This window comes from Polyodon spathula, chromosome 7 (genome assembly GCF_017654505.1).
Source record: "Polyodon spathula isolate WHYD16114869_AA chromosome 7, ASM1765450v1, whole genome shotgun sequence".
Classification (NCBI taxonomy): domain Eukaryota; kingdom Metazoa; phylum Chordata; class Actinopteri; order Acipenseriformes; family Polyodontidae; genus Polyodon; species Polyodon spathula.
Window position 1 is genome coordinate 33565729 of NC_054540.1, and position 24818 is coordinate 33590546.

A 24818-nucleotide genomic window follows, 5' to 3' on the forward strand; every position below is an offset into this window, starting at 1 on the left:
CCTTCTGTAATGTACATAGCAACATGCTTTACCAATCAAATTGCAGTTTGTCAGCCATGAGCAGTACTATTATGGGATGCAGAGCGTGTGTGTAGGCGACTGTACATCTACACAGGAGTTTTATTTTGTTGTTGTGGGATGAATTGTAATACATTTATACATTTTACATACATTTATTTGATCTTCTTGACATTCAAGTCAAGTGACATGAATACAACTATTTACTGTGCAAGTTCTGTTGCTTTTTTCAATTCCAAATCCACAGCTACAAGCGCCTGTCGTCTTGAGCTAACCAAGATATGTGGTTACCAACAAACTTGATTCACTTGCCATGCAAAACATCAACATTATACTGTTAATAGCATCAACTTCATCTGCACTGAACAAAAATATAAACGCAACATGTAAAGTGTTGGTCCCATGTTTCATGAGCTGAAATAAAAGATCCCAGAAATTTTCCATATGCACAAAAAGCTTATTTCTCTCAAATTTTGTGCACAAATTTGTTTACATCCCTGTTAGTGAGCATTTCTCCTTTGCCAAGATAATCCATCCACCTGACAGGTGTGGCATATCAGGAAGCTGATTAAACAGCATGATCATTACACGGGTGTACCTTGTGCTGGGGACAATAAAAGGCCACTCTAAAATGTGTAGTTTTGTCACACAACACAATGCCACAGATGTCTCAAGTTTTGAGGGAGCATGCAATTGGCATGTTGACTGCAGGAATGTCCACCAGAGCTGCTGCCAGAGAATTGAATGTTCATTTCTCTACCATAAGCCGCCTCCAAAGTCGTTTTAGAGAATTTGGCAGGACGTCCAATTGGCCTCACAACCGCAGACCACGTGTAACCACGCCAGCCCAGGACCTCCACATCCGGCTTCTTCACCTGCGGGATCGTCTGAGACCAGCCACCCGGATAGCTGATGAAACAGTGGGCTTGCACAACCGATGAATTTCTGCACAAACAGTCAGAAACTGTCTCAGGGAAGCTCATCTGCGTGCTCGTCTTCCTCACCAGGGTTTCTTGACCTGACTGCAGTTTGGCATCGTAACTGACAAATGCTCACCTTCGATGGCCACTGGCACGCTGGAGAAGTGTGCTCTTCACGGATGAATCCCAGTTTCAACTGTACCGGGCAGATGGCAGACAGCGTATATAGCGTCGTGTGGGTGAGCGGTTTGCTGATGTCAATGCTGTGAACAGAGTGCCTCATGGTGGCGGTGGAGTTATGGTATGGGCAGGCATAAGCTACGGACAACGAACACAATTGCTTTTTATCGATGGCAATTTGAATGTACAGAGATACCGTGATGAGATCCTGAGGCCCATTGTTGTGCCATTCACCCGCCGCCATCACCTCATGTTTCATCGTGATAATGCACGGCCCCACGTCGCAAGGATCTGTACACAATTCCTGGAAGCTGAAAATGTCCCAGTTCTTCCATGGCCTGCATACTCACCAGACATGTCACCCACTGAGCATGTTTGGGATGCTCTGGATCGACGTGTACACCACATGTTCCAGTTCCCGCCAATATCCAGCAACTTCGCACAGCCATTGAAGAGGAGTCGGACAACATTCCACAAGCCACAATCAACAGCGTGATCAACTTTATGCGAAGGAGATGTGTGACACTGCATGAGGCTAATGGTGGTCACACCAAATACTGACTGGTTTTCTAATCCATGCCCCCTTTTTTTTAAGGTATCTGTGAACAACAGATGCATATCTGTATTCCCAGTCATGTGAAATCCATAGATTAGGGCCTAATGAATTTATTTCAATTGACTGATTTCCTTATATGAACTGTAACTCAGTAAAATCTTTGAAATTGTTGCATGTTGCGTTTATATTTTTGGTCAGTGTAGATGTCTGGAAGAGTTTACAGAAAAAGAGTTTACAGAAAAACCAAGCAAGCCAAATACTGTCATGCATGCTTACATCAGCTGTTGTTATTCTCCAGGGATGGAAATAAGACTCCTATTGCATAGCAGTTGCACCCATTCCAGGTTACTAGAATTTGGTTACATTTTGGATGTATAACATTTTCTTTCCTGGCACAGTGTTCTGGCTGAAACATAAACAGCCAGATGATTCCATTACCAGACCCATCTTTCCTCCTTTACAATGCAGTGACGGTCACATATGAGCCAGTGAAACTGAAACATGGAATCTATACAGAAGAGGCTCATTTAGAGACTAACGAGAGACAATAAAACACCTCTCAAATGTACTTTGTGACCAGATGGATCTACTAAGAGATTGTGAAGACTCTGATTATTCTAATGTCTGAAAGCCTTCCTCTCTAGGTTCAGTATGCCCCTCTACCACACTGATAATCTCCTTATGAAAAGCGATTTGAAGTGCACTTGAGGTTAATACAGCCTTTGATGAAGCCGATCCCTTTCATTACACAGACATAAAACGGTTGTGATCCCAAATATTCAGGCTACTGCTTCTAGCACCTGTTTGAAATGGATGTCATGGGCTTGAACTCAAAGAAATTAGACACTTTCTGGGTTTCAGATTGTTAGAATGTTTCAATGTAGTGATTTTGTTTTTAGTTTAGTCTTGGTTGTATATTTTATTATTTTTATTTTTAGTTTGCTGTTTTTCTTTTTTTTGGGGGGTCTGAAAAGTGTTTCTGCTTCACTGATTGAGTTCAAAGCCTCCATGTTCCTTTGTTCTGGAAAGGAAATTGAGGCAGATTTGAGTGAGTGAGTGGTTTTAGGTGCTGTTATGAACTATCAATTACTTAACTAGACCCTTAATTGAACTGATAATTTGCTTAACTAGACCTTTCATTATTTTCAGCTTTTACAGTTGCAGTGTTACTTATATAAAGTTACTTATAAAATGTTATGGCTAACTTTAATTATCAGTTCAATTTAGGGTCTAAATTAATTCAAAGCTCAGTAGGAATGAAAACCAGAAGACACAGGGGTTCCCCAGGAAAAGAGGTTGGGAACCACTGATCCAGATCACCTATAATTCTAATTGCTTTGTAATTGTTTTGTATTTCCAGTCTAGTAGTTTTGTATTTGCCTGTCTAATAGCAACACGGAGTCAGAGGGTACCGTTAGAATGGTATAGTAGTGCAAATGTATTAGAACACCCCATTGCTTCTGTAGTCTTGATTTGATGTGTATATGACATGACCACTGTTACTGAAAATCTTGGAAAATTGTCAAATATATTTAGGGGCTCAATCAAATGCAGGAGACTTTTTAGAAGTTGTTTAAGATGCCTAATTAAAGCACAAAGTGGTCTAACATTTTCACACAAATGTTTCTATATCACTGATTACTGACTGGAAATTGAAACTCTCACACCTTGAGGTTTTCATGCAGGTTGGTTAATACACATCTTGGGGTGTTCTAATATATGTGCACACTGCTGTACCCCATACCAAGATCCCAGGCTCCAGGGATCAGCTGCAGGGGACTCTTTAGAAAGCAATCCTGTTTAACTGGCACAGGAGCACAGTCTTCCTCTGCAATCACCAGAAGCTGCTTATACATCCTGAGCATCCTATCCTCTGTTTATAAGCAGGGCTTATTGTCAGATCTGGGAAAGGGGATGACCATTTGGATCATATTCTGAGCTCCACCCTGGCACGTTATTATCAGGCAATAAGTGCACATTTTAAGAGAATGCCTGCTTATCTGGTTTTCATGTTTCATTTAGGTTTTAAGCAAATGCCACCAATTCACAAGTAAATTCAATTGCAATCCATTGCTGCTTTTGTTTTGTTTTTGTTGTTTTGAAGATCAAACCCCTGCACTTCTGTACTGTAGTACTGGGTGTTATTTTAGGAATACTTTAGTAATAGTTTTAGTAATATTATTACTATAAGTCATGCAATACTACTAGGGGACATATTTGAAATACAATGTGCTGTCCTGAAGAGGACAGCACCACCTGCTGGTTCTTTAGGGGACTTGTTTTACAGAATTTGTATAGAAAGAGAGTTACCCCACTAAATAATGCTTACCATGGTGCACTACAGAGGCACAATATAACACATTACAATGCATCTGATTTGGTGTTATAAAAGAGTGCATTGTAAAATGCAACTTGAGAAAGGTCAGTGAAGTGTGCTATACACAGGGTGCTCCTAATATTAATAAATGATTGGGGTCTGCAAGTGGCTCACTCTGTAAAGACATGACCGTGTGGTGTCATGGGAGAGAAAGTTTATGTCCTTGTTGTGAGAAGTAAGGATTACAAGGATGGAAGTAAGACTCCTATTGCTTAGCAGTTTCACCCATTCCAGCTTGATAAGCCAGTGTATAAGTAACAAGCTCAGGTTTGTCTTATTATTAAACTCAAAGACAAACTAACAATGGTTTAAAGTGATATGCAATGGAAGTCTTATTTTCATCCATGCATTAGCTCTAGTGTTCCCAGCAGTCACTAGTCAAGGCTAGGTGACTGGGCTGAAAGTGGACACCTGCAGGGCTGCCCTTTGTCCTCCAGGGGCTGGTAGCTTGCCAGCATCCACTGTGGGGCTCTGGGTGTAAAGAGGTGATTAGCTTGAGGATGGGATCGGAGGATGGCCACTGATCTTTAGTTTTCCTAAGCTGTTGAGGGGAGTCAAATGAAAAAAATTCCTAGTATGGAAAGTCTGGAAACTATTGGGTTTTTATTGTCTGTATACTGTACATTTAACACCTTTTGAAGTAGCAGCATGTGATTTAATTGGGGCTGGCCCACTCTGCTCGCTGTGCATTTTAATCAGATAATCTGGGCTCTGCTGGTCCAGCATGGATTGTATCTTCTTTGTCTGGGTATTACGTGCTGCTAGAGTCATGTTTTTCAGATGTTGCAGTGCAGCATGGGGCTTTGCCTTCGAGATTGTCTCTTGTGCAAGTTTGACTGGCTGTGCGTTTGTTGGGCTGTTTGAAAGATGGAAGGGCATTGTTATTTTAATTCTTTTTTGTTCCCTGTCAGCATTGATAAACTATCTTTTATTTATGAACCCTTATAGTATCTTAAAGTATTTTAACATGCTTTTAAAAAGGCTTTAGCACAAGTTGTGTCCCTTTCTGTTGTGATGATGTTTGCAGTCATTCTGAGGTCCTTATTGCAATGCAAACCATATTGTAGTGACTCATATTTTTTGTGTGCTTATTTTTTTTTTTTAGTGTGTTATTTTGTCTATGAGTTCATACTCTTCTTCTGTTCTAGTTGCCTGCCATAGACATACATAGGCTAGATCAGCCAATGTGTCTTTATATTAGTAAGCAGCAGCACCCTCTTGTAGCAAACAGTGTATTGCCAGTAAAACAATAGGAAAAAAATCCAAAGTGAAAGATTACCACAGTAGATGGCACTGGCTCTTTCTTCTATAAAGACATATCAGCTGATCTACCAGGTGTCCTATATTTATGACAGGCAACACACATACATATAATGTGTCTTTAGTCTTTTTATATATGGCTGACAATGCCACACACACACTAATTTTAGACACACTTTTAAATACGCGCTAGTGGAATTCCTACAAAGTCATTTTTTGTTGGGTCATTCTTTGGCAATGTGCTGTCCTGCATCTCTGGTTGTCTCAGAGATTAAAATGCATCACTGTGAGCGTCTGATTTTAAAGAAGCAAGCCACAATCTAACCCAATTCCTGGAGATCTGTGGGTGACACATATGCATGTGATACTGAGAAAGCACGTTTCCGCAATTCTCTGCACTTCAGCATTTTCCGTTTACATAATTGACACTGTATAGAAAATGACTGGCAAAAACTCTTCCATTCTGGGGTAACATTTCCATGTACTGAAGCATCACAGCAGAGGAGTTTGAGTTGGGGCTTGTGGGGTGCAAAATAACCCATTTCAGTTTTGAACTCTACAGTAAATTTGGTTACAAAAAAGGATTTCTAAAGCCTTTGTACAGTAAATGTCAGTTTATCACTTTTTCTATGCTTTGTTGAATGGTTGCTTGGCAGGTAAGTCGTGAACACTAAATTGCAGGCGCTACAGCCTTGGTTAAATGCTGGGGAGTGCACTTGAATTTATAAAAAACAACATATACAAAACGAAAAAAGTGCTTTAAGCAGTGACGGGAGTTTGCTATATCCACCTTACAGTGACCTGGACAGAGAGCACAGACACGCAGGTTGAACTGAGGAGATGTCTCCTATCTCCTCTATACATATGGTCAGACTAAATTGAAATCACCAGGCTCCATGCTGCTTCAATGAGCTAATTAAAGCAAATGGAACAGCATGGGAAATTAAGCCTCTGAGTGATGGACAACAACGCCCCCTATAGAGTTGGTGGTGTTTGCCAGTTTATAGTGCAAACGGAGCATTCTGGGACACTCTTGAAAAACGAGATGTTGAATTATTATAACCCTAATAGAATTTTGGACACTGCTTCAGCCAATCAAGATTCAGCACATCAGTTCATTATCTAGCAATAAAGCCCTGCTAGTGTAAATGAAAAGCACCAGCACTTTTATTACATTCAATTGCATTAGTCCACCACAGCTGTAGCCTAAACACCGAAACTCAAAGCAAGGGCTTTGGATTACAGAGTTTGAAGATCTTATTCAATGGAAATTAGTTGGAAACATTTTAATAATATGTTAATACGTTTTAATAAATACTACTTTTCTGCGAAACAGGCATTCATCACCAGACAGATGTATAATGTAAGAGACGGAGAACTACAAAAAGCAGCGTACAGATTATTCCCATCCCACAGGTTAAAACTGACAGGGGGTTGGGAAGGGCAAGCCACAATGCAATACAATTTTCTTCCTTGGCTTCCTTTCCTGTTACGGTAACTATTTATTTTTGATGAGTACTGAAATGCATGCATAGTAAATACATATTTTTTCAAAGATTGTGTTTGAGAAGGAGCTCCCCATCGGTCATTATCGCTGGAATAAAACGAATATTCTAGCAACTGCATCACATTATATAACGAACAGAGGGAGGAGGTATCAGCTTACTAGGACTGACCCTCTGCTGATTCTTATATCCAGCCACGGGTACTTTTCCATGTACAGTCGGTAACTAAGTGAATATGAGTAACGAGGACACATCGTGGGTTCAGTGCCAACTCTACTCTGAATCCAGCAACCAAACCCCAAGGTTCCCAGAATAACAATCTTGTGTTGTGCTCAGTTTCAGTCTCTTTCTGCTTATCAGTTTGAATCTAATGCAAGTGTATTAAACCTTCATATTGTTAAATTGTTTGTTTAAAAAATTGCTTCTCTTGCACTTAGAGGCATTTTAAAAGCAGCTGAAGTAGCGTTCCTCATTTAAAAAATGCTTGGACATTACAGGGTACTCCTTGAAATGGACATTATCGTAAACTTTAACTGACAGCTCAAGTTCATAGCACTTGAATTTTAATAAGAAAAAGGACAGTGTTTCCAAATGAGGTAGAAAGGGCTATGCTCCACCCACATTTTCCAACTTCAGGAAAAACTGCAGCAGCCAAAGTGTTAGTCAGTATTGTAATAAAACAAAATATAAACTATGACAGCAATATTCTAATAATCTTGCATAATTCCAGTGACCAGCACAATGACTATGCAGGTCACAGAGATACAGTAATTGCTTTTTGTTGTTGCATGCTGGTTTCCTGTGTGTGGGTGGTCAGTGTGACGTGACACAGACCGGGGAATTGCATGCTGAAATTGGGCTGAGTAATGTCTTCTGGGATAAGGATCAGTGGTGTGGAAGAGGGATTAAAGAACATGTCAGATGGGGTGCTCATCAGTTTGGCTTCCGTCCCTCTATAGCTGAACACTTTGTTTATTCACATGCACTTGGCTCTTCTGTAATCATTTTAACAGAAGCAGGAACAGCTTTTGAAACAAAACACTACAAAGCGAAACAGGAAGAGTGGAGGGTCATGAGGTATTATCCTTGTTGTTATCTAATGGGTTATTGTATGTCACTAAGGTTACCTGCTGCTACGTGTCACATACAGTACTGGGATGAAAATAAGACTCATATTGTATAGCATAGGGGTGTCCAATCACAATCCTGGAGGGCCATGCCGCTACAGGTTAAAAATGAACCAATTAACTACTTTAGGTCTGGATAGAGGTGTAATTGGTTTAATAAAACAATTTAGAACAGGGTTGGAACAAAGACCAGGAGTGGAAGGAACAACTTTGGCCACCCCTGACATAGCAGTTTCACCCATTCCAGGTTTTACTACATGTTTCTAGGTCAGCAAGTAGACAGGTATCAGGTTTGTCATATTAAACTCATAGTAAAACCAGGAATGGATCAAACTGCTATGAAACGGGAGTCTTATCCCTGCATACCAATGCTTAAACAAAATAATTCCAGGTTTTGCCACTAAGCACATCAATTCATTATACTTTTCATCTGGAAAGTGAAATTGTCTCCCACCCCTTCTGGACCTTCTTTTATGTCCGTAACCAACTAGCTGCTTCCCCTACATGCTTTGCAGCCGATCAATCAATCAATCAATATTGATTTTATATAGCGCCTTTTATAGTGGACCACCATCACAAAGTGCTTTACAAGATAGTAAGGAACAATGCATAATACATTAAATACAGTGAAATACACAGCATAACATTAAATAAAAAGGCTAGGATGTCAATTCTAAACATTGTGGATTCATGTCTCAAGCAGAATCATACAAATAAGATGGAGTAAAAAACCTGAAATAGCAATTTAGACAACAGCTAATAACAGATATCAGACTTAAAAAGCATTGAAAGCAAATAAGAACAAATGGGTCTTGAGAGTTGATTTGAAGCGAGTGAGTGAGTTACACACACTAAAGCTGAGTGAGAGTTATACAGAGTCGGGACCATGAAGCTAAAAGAGCGCTCTCCGAGTGTGGTGCACTTTTGCTTGGGTATAACAAGCAAGCCAGAGTCAGAGGACCTCAGATTGCATGCAGAGACATAACAGGTCAGCAGGTTGGAGATATACTCTGGACCTGTGTGATGAAGGGTCTTATAGGCAAGCAGGTGAATTCTGAAAGCAATCCTGAACTTTGCAGGTAGCTAGTGCAGCTGGCCAAGACAGGGGTAATGTGATCATGTTTTTTAAATCTATAAAGGATCCTAGCAGCGGCATTTTGAACAAGCTACAATCGGTTTATGGCGTGTGGTGAAAGACACCATAGTCGAATTGCAATTTTGACTGATGATGTGTTTGGATTGTTAAAAGGGAATTGAAATTGGAATTGGAATTAGGAATTGGTTTTAAAAAGGAATTGGAAGTGGAATGTCACATCTGATAACACGCAGGAACACTCTCGGTACAGCGAGGATCACAAAATATAGGATTACAAAATCTGGATCCCCGTTTTCCAGTTTAAAAGTTATGAAAAACCGGCCCCTGGTGATAACATTGTACTGGTTACCACCAAACTTAAATTATTCTAAAACGCTATGAAAAATGTTTGTAAATATAATAATTTGTATTGTATGCTGTTCAATGACATTCTCTATATAGGTCGCAGATGAGCAGTTTATGAAAAAAAGCACAAATGTTGTAGCAAGTATGCATTTTCATTGTAGCCCCTTAAGGTACACAAGAAAGTGAATGGTTGTTCAAATAGTTTCTTCTTAAAATACATTTGAGAGTGAGGTGGAAACTAACATTTTAAACTCAGTTTCGTGTCCCTCATTGCAAAAATAAATAAAAAAAATTGGCTTTGGATTGGAGGAGGCCAGGTTTGTTGTTTAGCAGTCTTTGGTTTGTGTTGATCGGGGTCTTCAAGAACTTGTGATCAAGGTAGCTGAGGGTGAACTGTGCATGGGCAGCTGGTGTGAGGTGTTGTGGTGGCTAGTCCATCACATTTACTCAGTGGTTCTCAACAGTGGGGGCAAAAATGTATATGTATATATATATATAAAACAGATGTTTTGTTTCCTTCAAAAAATAAGAGTTAATTAAACAACTGGACTTTGAAGCGTGGCCCAATAAGGAGTCTCAAATGATTGTGACACAAATGCTGGATATAGATTGGAAGTACTTAACCCATTTGCATTTTTATAACCCATTATTAATAAAAATACCAAGCACCTAAAATACTCCACAGATTGTGACTGTCTCTGCTCATAAGATTCACGAAACCAGCAGGATTTATCGTTGCACCAGCAGTTGCAGAGCACCCCAGCACCCTCTAGTACCCATGCTCCTGAGAGAGATTAAAGTCCTGTAACATTCAAGTTCGAAATACCGCCGTCTAAGAAGGGCTGCCCAAGATTTTTAAAAACCATGTCTTTCTTACTTCTTACTTGAGCCAACAGTATAATTCTTATTAATCCCTTTTTGGTTTTTTGCTTGTATTTTTTAAATTTGGAATATGCAGCTATTCTGAAGACAATCCTCCAGATTGCTGCTTCCTCATTGCACAGTGTAGTTCTAATTCATTCCAGTGGAACCTCCTGCTTAACTGCTGAAAGAACAATAAGAGATTCTGAGCACAGTACAAGGGGGACCGGTATTGCTTAAAAGATGTATGAAAATGGATTTAAAGCACTTTACATTGAGTGCCTCTAATTACTTTGTATGGACACAGTGGTTACACTAAATACATGTGTATTTACACATAATTTCCATGTGATTACATTGTTACAATGTACTTAATGTGTACATTATTTTGCAAGATATAACGCTAACCCTTCTCTGATACAATTGCGGACTTGCATATGTCGTGCAAAAATAACTACAGTATGTAAATGCACGGTAATTAGAGACACTTAATATAAAGTGTTACTGATTTTAGCACTCCTTTAATTTCCCAATTCTTTCTCTTCCTGAAATATTCCTGAAATGTGTTTGGGACACCATTTAGCTTTTCTTTTACTTTCGCATTTCCGTTTTTATTTTTATTTTAATGTATTTTTTTTTTTTTGACGTCCCTCAAATCATTTGTTCCCTCGAGTCTTGAATTGGAGCCAGTGGTCTGAGAGACTGCTAAATAATTCAACAAACTGGGTTTTGTCAGGACACAGCAGCTTAGCAGCGATGAGAGATAAATAAATAATTCTAATTAGCCAGAGGTTACATTTCATACAAAGGAGTTCCGGTGCCTTCTTGGGTGTCTGGGGGAGTTGTGTTTAAAAAATAAAAACGGCTCCAAAAATATTGACAGCTAAAGCGTTAAAGTTCTGTTTTCTTTTTCCTTAAAAAAAAAAAGTATATTGCTGCTATAGAATTCCATTATAATGTATATTCACATATATTCATGTATTGTATGCATGTCCCCCTTTTCCCTATGCAAGTAACCTCCTTATGCAATGCACAAGTAGCTGGCACACTGTTTCCTCTCTAAACCTGCACAGTTTCACATTGCCATTGCCTTACACTGTATAAAACACCTCTTTCCACATGGCTAATGATCCGCTCCATACAGGTTAATTCACAACCTTCATATTAAATCAAAATGCTTTTCCCCCGATTTCTTTCTCCAGTAATTGATTTGAAAGCTTGTTGTACTCTGATTGATAGAGGCAGACAGCTTTTACTGCGATAAAATAATTGTGCCTGTAAAAAGCTTGAAAGGGATGGGCGTGTGAGTTTTTGATTTAATAGCACTTTAACCACTTGAGCGTCGGACGATGATGGCTTTTAACACAGTTGTGATAATTGGCATGAACAAATAAGAGTGGTCTCTAGGCTGTAACCCTTAAAACACAACAGAAATATGTAACTATTTAATGGGAAGTCGCAGAATCAAGAAAATGTTTTTAATGTTCCAGTGTTCCTGGTAGGTGGCACCAAAACACCATTTAAAATCCAGGCTGTTCGCTATTTGGCTGCATTGATTGTTAAAGTATATACCTCTGTCTCTGGACTATAAAGTGAAGTCCTTTTTATACATGTAATGACTGAAAAAGTCTTCAATCATTCAGTCATGTCAACTTCAGCAATTTAAAAGCAACCTCTTATTGATTTGAGTATAAAACAGATGACACATGTATTAATGCATTTTGACATGCATGATCTTTAACACTCTACTCTGCACTGAGATTTTGGTTTAGCCAGTGCTGAGAGATGGACAGGGAGGCAGTAGTGGAGATTAGGGGAGGAGAGATAAACTCTAAGTGGGTTTAAATTGACCTGGCTTTGATTGTTCATTGCTCTGCATTATCTAGATCCCCTGCCAAATAATACTATAGGATTCTCATTATTATGTTTTGTGAAAATTAATTTTGCTCAATACAAACACAATGTGTCTTTTTTTTTTTTAATAGTTCTGCTTGCTTTACACAGGAACAGGGTTAGACTCGAGGGTGGACACTGTCCATCTCCTTTTTTTTTTAAAAATCAATGCATAAAATGCCCGCGCTAAATAGTATCCTTGGTTCATCCAGGGTTTCTTTCTGTAAATAACTTCAAACTGCATCAATTTTCCTCGCTGCTTTCTGTGTGACAAAGTCTTGACAAAGTGACCCCTCCCCCCACTCCCGTAATAAGAAATAGAAGTCCATTTTATCTTCATCAACAACCGAAATTATTTGCAGGAAACTGTTGTCTTATATTTTATGAACGAAGTAGGCTACTTACTAAAGTGACCATATATGATGAAGAGGAGTATCTCAGATTTTTGTTTGTTCCTGTGAGTAAGATTATAGTGACACAAGATGATAAAAGCAAACAATTTTGTGCTTCAATTTGCGAAACAGCAGATCAATCAGTCCTGACTGTTGGGACTCCAGTCAGTGTGTTCATTTTTCATCCAACTACCCATGTAGAGTGTCCATTTTAGGACATCCTCAGTCATCACCCCTCCTCGAGTCAATCCTCACCCCTCCTCGAGTCAGTCCTCACCCCTCCTCGAGTCAGTCCTCACCCCTCCTCGAATCAGTCACTGCCGCTAATAAAGGTTATGATGTGCAATTTCGTTATTTGAATTTGTTTGGATTTAAATTGTAAGGCGTCAGACATGACGCATCAGACAAAACGCATGCTCCAATCAACAGCTACACTGACATTTGTTTCATCTAATGGAAGCACCAAACATTTTTTTGCTCTGGTTTGATTGGGGGATTCAGACGACTCCATCCAACCCCTCACTCTCCCAGAAAAAACAAAAAACAAAAAGAGGATTGATGCCTGATTATTGACTTGAGGAGGGGTGAGGACTGATCTGAGGAGGGATGAGGATTGTCTCGCCGATGGGTGAGGATTGACTCGAGGAGTGGTGACGACTGACTCGGAGGGGTGAGGGTTAACTCGAGGAGGGACTGACTCAAAGAACTGTTAGGATTGGTTCAAGGAGGAGTGATGACTGAGGATGTCCTAAAATGGACACCGTAGCCATGACTGTTTCCTTCAAAAGGTTGTCTCAGATGCAGCACATGTCAAGATACAAACAACTTGGGAGTGTCAAGATCACAAGGGATAAGCATTTCAAAGAATGGAGTTTGGGAACTGTAACTTCTCATGGGAATTCAAAGTCTGAAAAGCTGTCATATTTGCAGAAAAAATGCATAGACACAAGGCATCTGATTAAGGCTTCCGAAATTCTTGAAAAATCACAAAAGAGGGAATTAGAAACAGTGATTGTAGAACAACAAATAGTTGTTTGCTTCAACTGCAAAAGTGTTTCAGACTGCATATAACTCTGCAAAAATGAATAGGCCATACACACACTTTCGTAATTAATTAAGCTTCAGGTTGCAAATGTTGTTGATGTAGGTCGTATTTTGTATGGTGAGAAGTCTGCTGAACACATCCACAGCACTGCAGTTCAAATCAGAAAAAAAATATGCAAACAAATTGTAGATAAAGCTGCACAATTCAATCTATATAGATGAATCCACTACAGTGTCAATTAAAGCTGTTTTAATTGTATACATTTGCGCTGCACTGAACAGTGAAAAACACGCTGCTTTTTTTTTCTCAGTCTGCTTCAACCTCCACGTACAGAAGCGAATCACATTGAAAATGCATTGCTGGGTTGTTTGTTGCATCACAGATGCATTCAACCATGACTTTTCTTGCACAAAACTGGATTGGTATTTGTAGTGATGGTGCAAGCGTTATGTTGGGAATAAAATCAGGCATTTTACATCTTAGCAAGAAATACCCCAGGCTTATCAAGTGGCACTGCCTCTGCCACAGAATTGAATTAAGCATTTCAGATGCTACTGATTATGTTGCAGGCTTCTTTTCTGGAAAAATTGTACAGTGTTTACCATCAATTGCTGAAAAAACATCAAGAACTATCGAAAAGCTCTGCCGAAGTAGGAATTCAATTACTTAAAATTGGTTGTGTTTTTTTAGTAAGTTGGATTGCTTTGAGCAAAGGGGCTGTCAAGGCTGTGCGAGAATCATTTCCTGCTCTCCACAGACACTTTGTACCGGCTGCCACAAGTTCACAAGATGCTAAACAGCAGTCAAATTTCAGCGGACTTAACAAAGTCATGGCATACGAGGATTTCTTGCTAAAAGTAGCTTGTGTAGCTGATAAGTTGGGGAAGTTGGGACACTTTCTGAGATCCTGCAAATAGATGACGTGACACTGTCAAGAGCATACCAAGTGATCAGTTGAATGGCGAGTGCAATTGAGAAATTGAAAGAAACTCCAGATAAACGTGTTAAAGAGGCTTTAGAAGCAATTGAAGTTGGGTCTTTCAAGAGGGTACATCTTACAATGAACCAAAGTTACTCAGGACAAAAGCGGGTGAATCTTCCAGTTCTACCAGAATTTATCTGGCAATCTGCGATCTAGACTGTATGTGATGAGCTTGTCGCATGTCTCAACTACAGCTCTACTGACAGACAAGTTCAATGACCTAATAAAACAACTTGACATTTACACAAATGGCCAACTGGAATAGATTCTCCATGGATTGAGGGCAAGGAACAATTGCAACGGTTTTGCAACAAGTTCCACTTTGACTTTAAAACCATACAGGGAGGATTTCAGGATTGCATTGCTGATGGAGGCCAAAGGATACCAAATGAACTCCAGCCAGCAATAACAGTGACTGAAAGTCTCCCTGTGACATCTGCTGACTGTGAACGTGTGAAATGATTATTGCGTAATAAAACGATGGTCGCTTTTCTGTTGAATTTTTCTTTGGATTTTTAGCACAAACTGTGGATTCATTAATCAACAATATATCTGCCCCTCACTCCCTTTCTTTTCACACCCACTTTTCATTAGAAGATTCGTTCCATTAATCAATCAAAAAATGTGACGTCACAGAACTGTTTTAAAGACTGTTAATAAGCCAGCAGAAGTCTTATCTTGTCACACTGGAACCTCACGGGACTCCCAGGTCCCAGTCTGAGATTTTTTTGTCCTGTTCTCATGTATGCTTAATAAAGGAGTTCATTTATCAAGGAGTTTGTAGCCAAAACGAAGGATTTATATTTTGTTCCTGTCAAGGAATAAAGATATAGAATTGATCAAATTATATAAATACAGCTCCTCTTCTGATTTTTTTTTTTTATCAAAGAGAAATTAATTTGGTACTTAATGGGTTAATACAAGGTGTGAGCCTTTACACAGGAACACGTGAGACCTAGGAAGGAAAGGACAGTTACTACAATTTTGTAAGAATCCCTGGTGTGGTCTGTACTTCAATACAGGCATAACAATGAGAGGAGTAAGAGCTCCAGTACAGCAGGGTCTGTGAAGCAGTTGCAGACTGGTGTGTACCTGTGTTCTAGATTCTTACTGAACCCGTGCTGTCTGGTTTTGTATTGGTTTGTAATTTTAATGGTATTTCTTTCTTTTCTTGGTGTTTGGTGAACAGGAGAAACTGACATGGAGAGACCGGATACCCGGCTACTTTATCGGTCTTTCCTCCATTTTGTTCATGGTAGGTGATCAGCAGCCTTTTGCAATGTACTTTCAAGCACAGTTTAAGGACTGGTTTGATTAATTAAATCAAGTTTGCAGTAGACAAAACCTTTTAACTGTCTGAAAATAAAAGTTTATTCAAATGTGTACTATTTAACCTAAGATAATTTTTATAAACAGCCCTAAAACAACATTCCTTTAAAACTGTGAATGAGGGCCGTAGTGAATTTATATTAGGCATGTTTAATTTTACAAAAAACAAATCCTTAAAAACTTAAAAATTTAGAGAATGCTTTTTTTTTATTTATACCAAGGGTGTTTAATTGTAAGAAAACAGCTACTTTGTAATTTTTGACTGGCATCTACTGTACCTGTTATTTCAATTTTCTCTTTAACTATATTGCTTAAAAGAAAAAAAAAATAGTGCTTAACCCCAGAAGGGACACAAGGAAATGAGCACTTGTTCAAATTGTTTCTTCTTAAAACACATTTGAGAGGGACTCAAGTATCACGAGGAGGAAACTGATCAAATTTAGCCTGTCGGTACGTTTTGAAACCCTGTTTCGTGCACCTCCTCATTTGCATTTGTGGGACCTGCATGTCCCTAGTACCTTAAAGGGTAATGTGTTAAGTGCCTATGTTGTGTCTGCTCTTCTTCAGTTTGGCCTGACATTCTCAGCTGTCTTCGGAGTAATCGTCTACAGGATAACCACGTCTGCCATAATGTCAATGAGCTCCAATCCGAGCACCAGGGAAAACGTCCGAATCACAGTGACTTCCACTGCCGTCATCATCAACCTGGTGGTCATCCTGATACTGGATGAGATTTACGGGGCGGTGGCCAAGTGGCTAACACAAATTGGTAAGTACTGCAGTGAAATATCAGACTGCAGCTCCCTCTCCACTGCCAGTGTCACTGCTATCAGGGGCAGGCTGTGTTCTTAACAAACACGGCATTCCTGAGCAAAATGTATTCTTTCCATCAACAGTCAAGATCAAACGTGTGATTAATTAGAAACCTGTGCAAAGAATTGGAAGTTACACGTGACACTGAGTTGTCTAAACAGTTAAGGTATTGGACTGATTTAATTTCAGTTTGAGCATTTCACATTAACCTCTAAATGAACCAAATCTACCTGAGATCACACTAAAGCCCTGGACCACATGTGAACGCAGTTTTAAATAGTACTGCTTCAGCAATTCCTGTAGCCTGCTGTGCACAGAACTTTGAGAAGGGGAGAAGTACATGTTTCATAGGTCTATATCCTTCCACCACAACCAAGACACTTTGGACCACATAACATGTCTCCTATGTTTATTTTTCAAAAGAAAACTGCGATTTTAAACTTAAAATGTATTTTTATCGAACGTATCAATTCGTTGGGTCAGTGTTCCCCTTTTCTATAAATAGACAGTACAACCTTATTGCGCTGAATTAATTATTTTAAAAAATAATCATAATTAATCTCATCTTTAAAAAAATTAATCTTAGTTCTCGGTTTTAATCGCATGTTAAATTGATACAAATACTACATCCATCTAATTTAAATTTGTTTTATTACTAATGCTATTATTATTATTATTATTATTATTATTATTATTATTATTATTATTATTATTATTATTATTATAGCTTTACTTCGAAATAAATTAAATGGTTTAAAATGCATTTATATATTTTTTTTAACCAGGAAATGTACACATTGAGTCCTTTAAAAGTTACTCTGGTAGTGGTTTAGAAATTACAACTACAACTAAATCACAATGAACTACAACCAGCACAATAAAAATTAGTTTTTTTAAAAGTAAAATTATAAATCTGTAGCTACTGTAAGCACTTCTAGGAAATGAACTGTTAAGTGTGAAGAGAACATAAAAAAAAACTGTTGTTAAGTTCAATTCTTCAATTTTTCTTACGATCGTTCTAAATTTAAGATTTCTTAAATATTCTCTTAAAAAAAAAAAAAAAAATTCCTGAGTAATATAGGCCCAAGTCAAACCTAATTTAAAATGCAGTACATGTATTGTGATTTAGCTAAACAGGAGTAACATTTTAATTAATGTATGTGTATTTATTTATGTATGTATTTATTTATTGATTTATTTATAGATAGATATTAATAAAAGAAATACATAAATAAATCAATAAATAAGCCACACAAATCGATCCTTGTTTAAGTAAATATTAATAGAACACAGACTGATTAGTTTCATCTGAGTAATTTATTTTGATCCTTTCATACATTCGGGCAAATCTAAACAGAAATAAAACAACAATACAATAGAAAAACAATACTGACTATTTCAGTAATTGTCAGTGACAGGCATTTTTTTAACTAAATGGGGATGCTGTGATTCGTGTTCTTGTAACTCGACTTAATAGAAATGCAGCTATAAAAAATGTATCATAGCCCAACTCCCAGCAGCAGCACCGAGCTCTATTTTTTCACTGGCTGAAAATCGTGCTTCTACCTGGGGAACTGCTCGCACAACCTCAAAGGGTAATGGTTGTCATTCTCTTTTCAGGGAACCAGGGTTATGTTAATAGCCTAACGTTCCCTTTCAATTCGAATGACAACCGTTACCGAATGGGAAAGCTGTACCAAAGCTGTATTAGCTCCAGATTACCGACAGTACAGACCCAGGGCGATAGCAACAGAGCCCACATGATGCCTAAGGGCATGCCACCTGCGAAACTCTAGAGCCCAGAGAGGGTCCTTTTTGGTTTGTCACATCAAGGCAGTAAAAACGCACAAATGTCTGACTACCTGTCCATATAGCAGCATTGCATAACTCATCTAAGGAGGCACCATGAAGGAAAGCCCACGAAGTTGCCTGGCCCCTGGTAGAATAGGCCGTAATGTCCCCCGGTAATGGGGAGTCTGTCTGTTCATACGCCAAGCGTATCGCATGTCACCCAGTGCGCTAGATGTAGCTTTGTTAGGGCCTGGCCTCTAGAGCAGGACCCATAGCAGACAAACAGCTGGTTGGACTGTCTCCAGGACGCCATCCTATCCAAATAACAGCGCAGAGCCTGAACTGGGCATAGCGTATGTTGTCTATGGTCCTCCTCTGACTTGTAAGGGGGAGGTCTGAAAGTTTGCAAAACCACTGATTGGTTAATGTGGAATGAGGATATCACCTTTGGCAAAAAGGATGGATTTGTTCTTAATATTACCCGCGAGTCACTTCCAGTGAAAGCCATACATGTGTCATCGATGGACAGCGCATAAAGCTCACTTACTCTTCTGGTAGACATAATGGCCACTTTTAATGAAACAGGGCGCTGTTCTGCTGATTCCATGGGCTCAAAAGGGGGACCCATAAGGGCCCGGAGTACCAGTTCTAGATCCCACTTGGAGACCATACTTTTCATGGGAGGACGAAGCCTTCAAGCCCCTTTAAGAAATTGCACTGCCAGGAAATGTGCCCCAGGGGACACCGAGCCAATTTTGTCAAGGCGCACTGATATTGCTGTCAGGTATACCTTCAAAGTGGACACTGATTTTCCTGCGTCAAACAGGTGTTGTACAAAGGTTAATATCGTCTCAAAATCGGGCAAGTCGCCGGATTGTGACCTTCGGCAAGGCACCAGTCTTGGAAAACTTTCCATTTATATGAGTACTGGGCTCTAGTGCTCAGCGCCCTAGCAGACTGTAGAGTTTCTACTACTGCATCTGGAAAACCTTGTCTGAATAGACGGCTCCGTTCAACAGCCAGACCCAGAGTTGGAGCTGGGCTGGGTTCGGGTGTCGTAATAGCCCCTCTGCTTAGCTCAGGAGGTCCTTGCATAGCGGGAGCTGCCATGGCTGATCCGACAACATGTCGGAGAGGAGAGCAAACCAGGGGCGTCTCGGCCATCTGGGTGCAACCAGCATAACCTGTGCTCTCTCCACCCTGATCCTCTCTATTGTCAGGGGTAGTAATGGTTGCGGGGGGAATGCATACAAGAGCCCCGGTGGCCAGGGGTGAGCTAACGCGTCTATTCTCAGGGGGCTTCTGTCTCTCTCCATGAGTGGCATTGAGTGGACTCGACTGTGGCAAAGAGGTCGACTCGTGCTAGTCAAAACCTCTCCCAAATCTGTTTCACCACTGTCCCTTCTACTGACCTCTTATTTCTCTTCCGTTCCAGACCACTCTGGACCACTGTCTGCAGTGATCACTTCCCTTCTGTGAGGGGATCCGAGGGGAGGTCCGAGGCGCAGATTGCCGGGGCTGAGCCACCACTCCAGTGTCTTCCGGCATTGTCTGGACACTCGCACCAGCCCGTACCGATCTCGGATCGGGTGCACCTTGAGCGTATTCACCCAGGCTTGAAGCGGGCGCATTCTCATCAGCCCTAGTGGAAGGATTCTCAAGGTGGCTGCCATCAGCCCCAACAACCTTTGGCGTACTTTGACTTGTAGGAGAGCGTCCTCTCTGAATAGGGTGAATGTGGTCTCCAACAACCGAATCCTGTCTTCCGACAGTGAGGCAAACATGCTCACGGAGTTCAGTTTGATCCCCAGGAACACTGTGGACTGTAAACCAACTAATTGTCCAGATAGCTTATGATCCGAATACCCTGCAGCCTGAGTGGAGCCAGTGCTGCATCCATGCATTTTGAAAATCTGAGAGGTGCTAGCGAGAGGCCAAATTCGTACGTGTTGCCTTGAAAGGCGAAGTGCAGATATTTTCTGTGCGCGGGACGGATCGGGATGTGAAAATAGGAGTCTTGCAGGTCGATCGGTCGCCCAGTTGGACGGACTGGAGGATACACTGTGCTGTCAACATGTTGAACTTCCTCTGCTTGAGGAACAATTTGAGGACCCTGAGGTCCATAATTGGTCTGAAACTGCCATCCCTTTTGGGCACCAGGAAGTACCTGGAGTAAAAGTCGCTGAGGGCATCGCTTGGACTTACCAAGCGTACAGTGTTCTTCCTTCAAAGATTGGTGATCTCCTGTTGAAGGAGTATCACCCTTGCTGGTTCGACGGTGGTGAGGAGCACACCCTTGAAGGGTAGCGTACCTATGTGGAATTGTAGAGCGTATCCGTGTCTCATAGTCGATAACACCCAGGAGTCCTGGGTGCAGCCTTGCCATGGGTCATTGCCATTGGTTAGTCCAGTTGTGGGGGGGTTTGGTGGCAGCCGGGGCCCCTCAGGGGCAGTCTCCCTTGGGCTTGGGAGGGGGCGCGTCTTTCTTAGGCCCCGGCCTTGGTCTCCAGCCGGAGAACTCATTACCCTTGACCTGCGGTGGTCCCCTGCCGCTGGCCCTGCCTCTGCCTCTGCCTGCTTGTCTACTCTGGGGTGGAGGGCGATGTTCAGACCCTTTTACCCCAGAAGGCTGCATATGCCACCTTGGGCGCGACTGTAAGCCAGAAGGCGCGAGATCTTTGAGGCCACTGCAATTGCAGCCGCGCTAGGAAAGCCCGAGGATTGAAGGGGGCGCTAGGCCCGAACTGTTTTTTTTTTTTTTTTTTTTGGTCTGTGACCGATTAAATCTGTGTAGAGGACGACGACGCGAGCCCGCAGGGTCTCCTTACAGCACTACAACAGCTCTCACATGGAGAGTAATGGCCGCTTGCTAATCCCTGAAAAGGGTCAAAACCAGCTCTAGCCAGAAAACTGACGTGTGAATTATAGCGATAACAGTGTTACCAACGCTCGAGAGCGTGATTACCATGGATTTTTTAAAAATGTAATTTATTTGGAAACCAAATAAATCAGCCAAATTCGGAACACAAATGCAGAATCAATTTACAACATGTCTCAGAGAGATGAAAAAGAGGTGGGCGGGACTTCCCCCCCCTCACAACAGGGCCTTGATAGGGCAGCTTTTGTATATTTGCTCAGAGATTGACGATCGGAGAAGATCTTCCCATTCGGTAATGGTTGTCATTCGAATTGAAAGGGAACTGCGCTGTGCAGGTCTACTGTTCTCAAATAACTGCATTTTTCTTTATAATAACCATATATCATCATTTGTCTACGATGCGATTTTACTTAAGACACCGTTGGAATAAGTACGAATAAGTAATTCTCTTTCGGTTCGCCAGTATGAAACCAATTGGTTCATCGAATTTAAATGAAGTACGTCCCTAACGCGTACTTCATTTCAATTGAGTTCGACATGCCTCTGGAGCATCCATCTGAAACAAAGACAAAAAAAAACTCAAGACAAAGCAATGTGATTAACACGCGTTGAAATAATTAATCTCCAAAAAAATTAATGCGTTAATCGCAGAAGTTAGCAGTGATTAATTGACAGCCCTAATGAATATCTATTTATCTATCTATCTATTTATATATAATGAAAGTAGAGTCTCTACAGCAATGCAAAAGTTTTAAATTCTTTCAGACAAACTTTCAGTTTAGATGGCTTACCAAAAGAGTTTCCGTAGAGACATTCATGGTCGCTCTCTCGTTATTTTGCTTCAAAAGGATCAATTGTATAACTCCTGCTTGTTTATTTTCTTCAAAATAAACTCTATTAGTTTAAAACACGACTAGAAAAACAAACAGCTTGTTTCGACTCTACCGTGTCTTCATCAATTTCAACATTAATGTGAATTGAAAGTTGGCATTACATTTATACCAATTATATTAATTAGTTACATATCTTCTGTCTGTGTCAGTTAAATAACTCATTTAATCAATAAACATTGAATAATCCTTGCCTCGAAAACAATTTAAATCTAAAACATCAATCAACAATTTCAATGTTAACAAATTAATTGTACTTGAACCATCGAACAATTATCTCTAATCATTTAAGTAATTACAGATTCTACAAATAGGCAAGCAAACAATTATGTGTATTCTAATTTCATGAAACAATAAAATAACCCTTATAAAAAATGTATAATATTAACAGGCTATTTATCCTAAACTTCAAAAAGCGATAACTTGCCATTTGCATTTTTGTGAAGAAAATAAACAAGCAGGAGTTATACAATTGATCCTTTTGAAACAAAATAACAAGAGTGCGACCATGAATGTCTCTATGGAAACTCTATTTTGGTAAGCCATCTAAACAGAAAGAATTTTGAACTTTTGCATTGCCGTAGAGACTCTACTTTCACTATATGTAACTGCCTTATACTGCTCAGCACCTCGTTAATATCAAGCATTGTAGTGCACAAATGACCTTTCTTGTTTTATATATATATATATATATATATATATATATATATATATATATATATAACATATATATATATATATATATATATATATATGATTACTATAACGTTAAAGTACTATTTGCAATTTGATGTTTGACATTACCACTACTGTTTATTTCAGTACAAGAATGGTAAGTTTTTTACTTTTTTCCAAACGCATTACCTCATTGCCTGTGTTTGTTTCTACTGTGGCTTAAGGCAGCTTGCCAGCCACCACTTAATCATGAAATCAGCAGCTTAAACAAAACATTCTTCTCTTCCACAGAGATTCCTAAAACGGAGAAGTCCTTTGAGGAGCGACTGATAGTGAAGTCCTTCCTTCTCAAATTCATGAACGCTTATGCACCAATATTCTACGTGGCGTTTTTCAAGGGAAGGTAGGCCTGGCTTTCATTCTCTAATTATTATTATTTATTATTATTATTATTATTATTATTATTATTATTATTATTATTATTATTATTATATTTACAGTAATGGCAATTGTTGTGAAAGGTGTTTGATTCATTATTTTAACATTGTCAGTATTTGTCCCACAAGTCATAGTATTATTTACAATAATAGTGCAGTAGAACCTCAGAGTGTCGAACACCAAAGTTACGAACTGACCGGACAGCCGAACAACCCTCCTTCAACCAGAAGTATGCAATCACTCAACCAATGCGTGCAATGCAAACAGATAGGCACTCCTAAAAGTGACGTGCTGGGCACGGAGAAGGCAAAATTATTGTACCAACAAATGTATCCAGACCAGATTTGAGGCAGATTTCAAAGAAAGTGTGGGCAATTTTACTCAGAACATTTTAGTTTTAAACAAAGCTATATATTTTTTTTCAAGCTAAAGGTGGCTGAATGATTGAGCAAGCTGCACGAATGTATTTTGTTTGAAATAAAAATTTTAAAAAAGTAACTTTGTTAACTCATGTTTTTCTGGACATCTAAATCTGGATTTTTGCTACAGTTGCAATTTATTTGGTAACTTAACTTTAGCCTTTTTCCATTTATAGTACCATTTCAAAGACTTTAGAACCGTAACAATATAAGTGTTGCATTACTGTGCTGTATCCTTATATTTGCCATAATAAGACTGTAGATAGCAGGTGTATACATTTATTCAAACCATTGAACTCATTTTCAGAGTTACAGACATTTCAGACTTAAGAACAACCACGATTCTTACAAATGAGCTCCTGTATTTTAGAAAGAAAGAATGTGAAAGTGTTGACATTAGCCCTCAAACCAACAGCTACCAGTTGCTAGGAGTTCTCTCTATTGTATTATCCAATAACGAGATTGGTTTGACTCTTCGTGTGGGAACCAGAATAGAAGCATTCGGTTCTTTTTGTTTGAAGGCAGAATGTCAAGGGTAACATTTTTGACCATTTTATTAAAGAAAGGAAGGAATCATGTAAAACTGAATCATGTAAAATCTTTTTGAGGGATGTCTGACAAGATGTTGACAAAGGCTCGACTTGAACTTTTTGGTTTCTTTAAAATAAAGGACAATGCAAGCTTTTCAGAATGATTTAAGGTGTTTTATTTGAGCTTTGAATCATTGATTCAGAGATAATAGTTACCCAAATGGCACGTCTTGGAAGACTGCAGAAGCCTTTGCGTGTGTCATGCTTAACATCCTCTCAATGCAGGATTTTATTCCGGAGGGACACTTTTTGCTTTTATGCCCAGTCGTGTTTTTTGGAAGTGCTTTAGGCCATTTTACAGTTGACTGATTTCCAACTTCTTATGTTGTGAAACTTGTGGGAACTAACTCCATAGCTGTAAACTAAGGCCCACTGTTTTCAAAATAGCTCTTCTTTCTTAGAGCTGTTGTGTATTATGTAATGCTGAAAGGGTTTAAA

At 39.6% G+C, this 24818-nt stretch overlaps 1 protein-coding gene across 1 annotated transcript in view; it reads left to right on the top strand.

Moving 5' to 3' along the window:
- LOC121318572 (anoctamin-2-like) overlaps window positions 1–24818 on the top strand; it is a 91893-nt gene that overhangs the window by 32963 nt on the left and 34112 nt on the right. The window contains exons 17-20 of the mRNA XM_041255389.1: window positions 1472–1491; window positions 15747–15812; window positions 16454–16655; window positions 23225–23336. Coding sequence (XP_041111323.1) covers window positions 1472–1491; window positions 15747–15812; window positions 16454–16655; window positions 23225–23336 — 400 coding nt within the window. The remainder of the gene's footprint in view (window positions 1–1471; window positions 1492–15746; window positions 15813–16453; window positions 16656–23224; window positions 23337–24818) is intronic.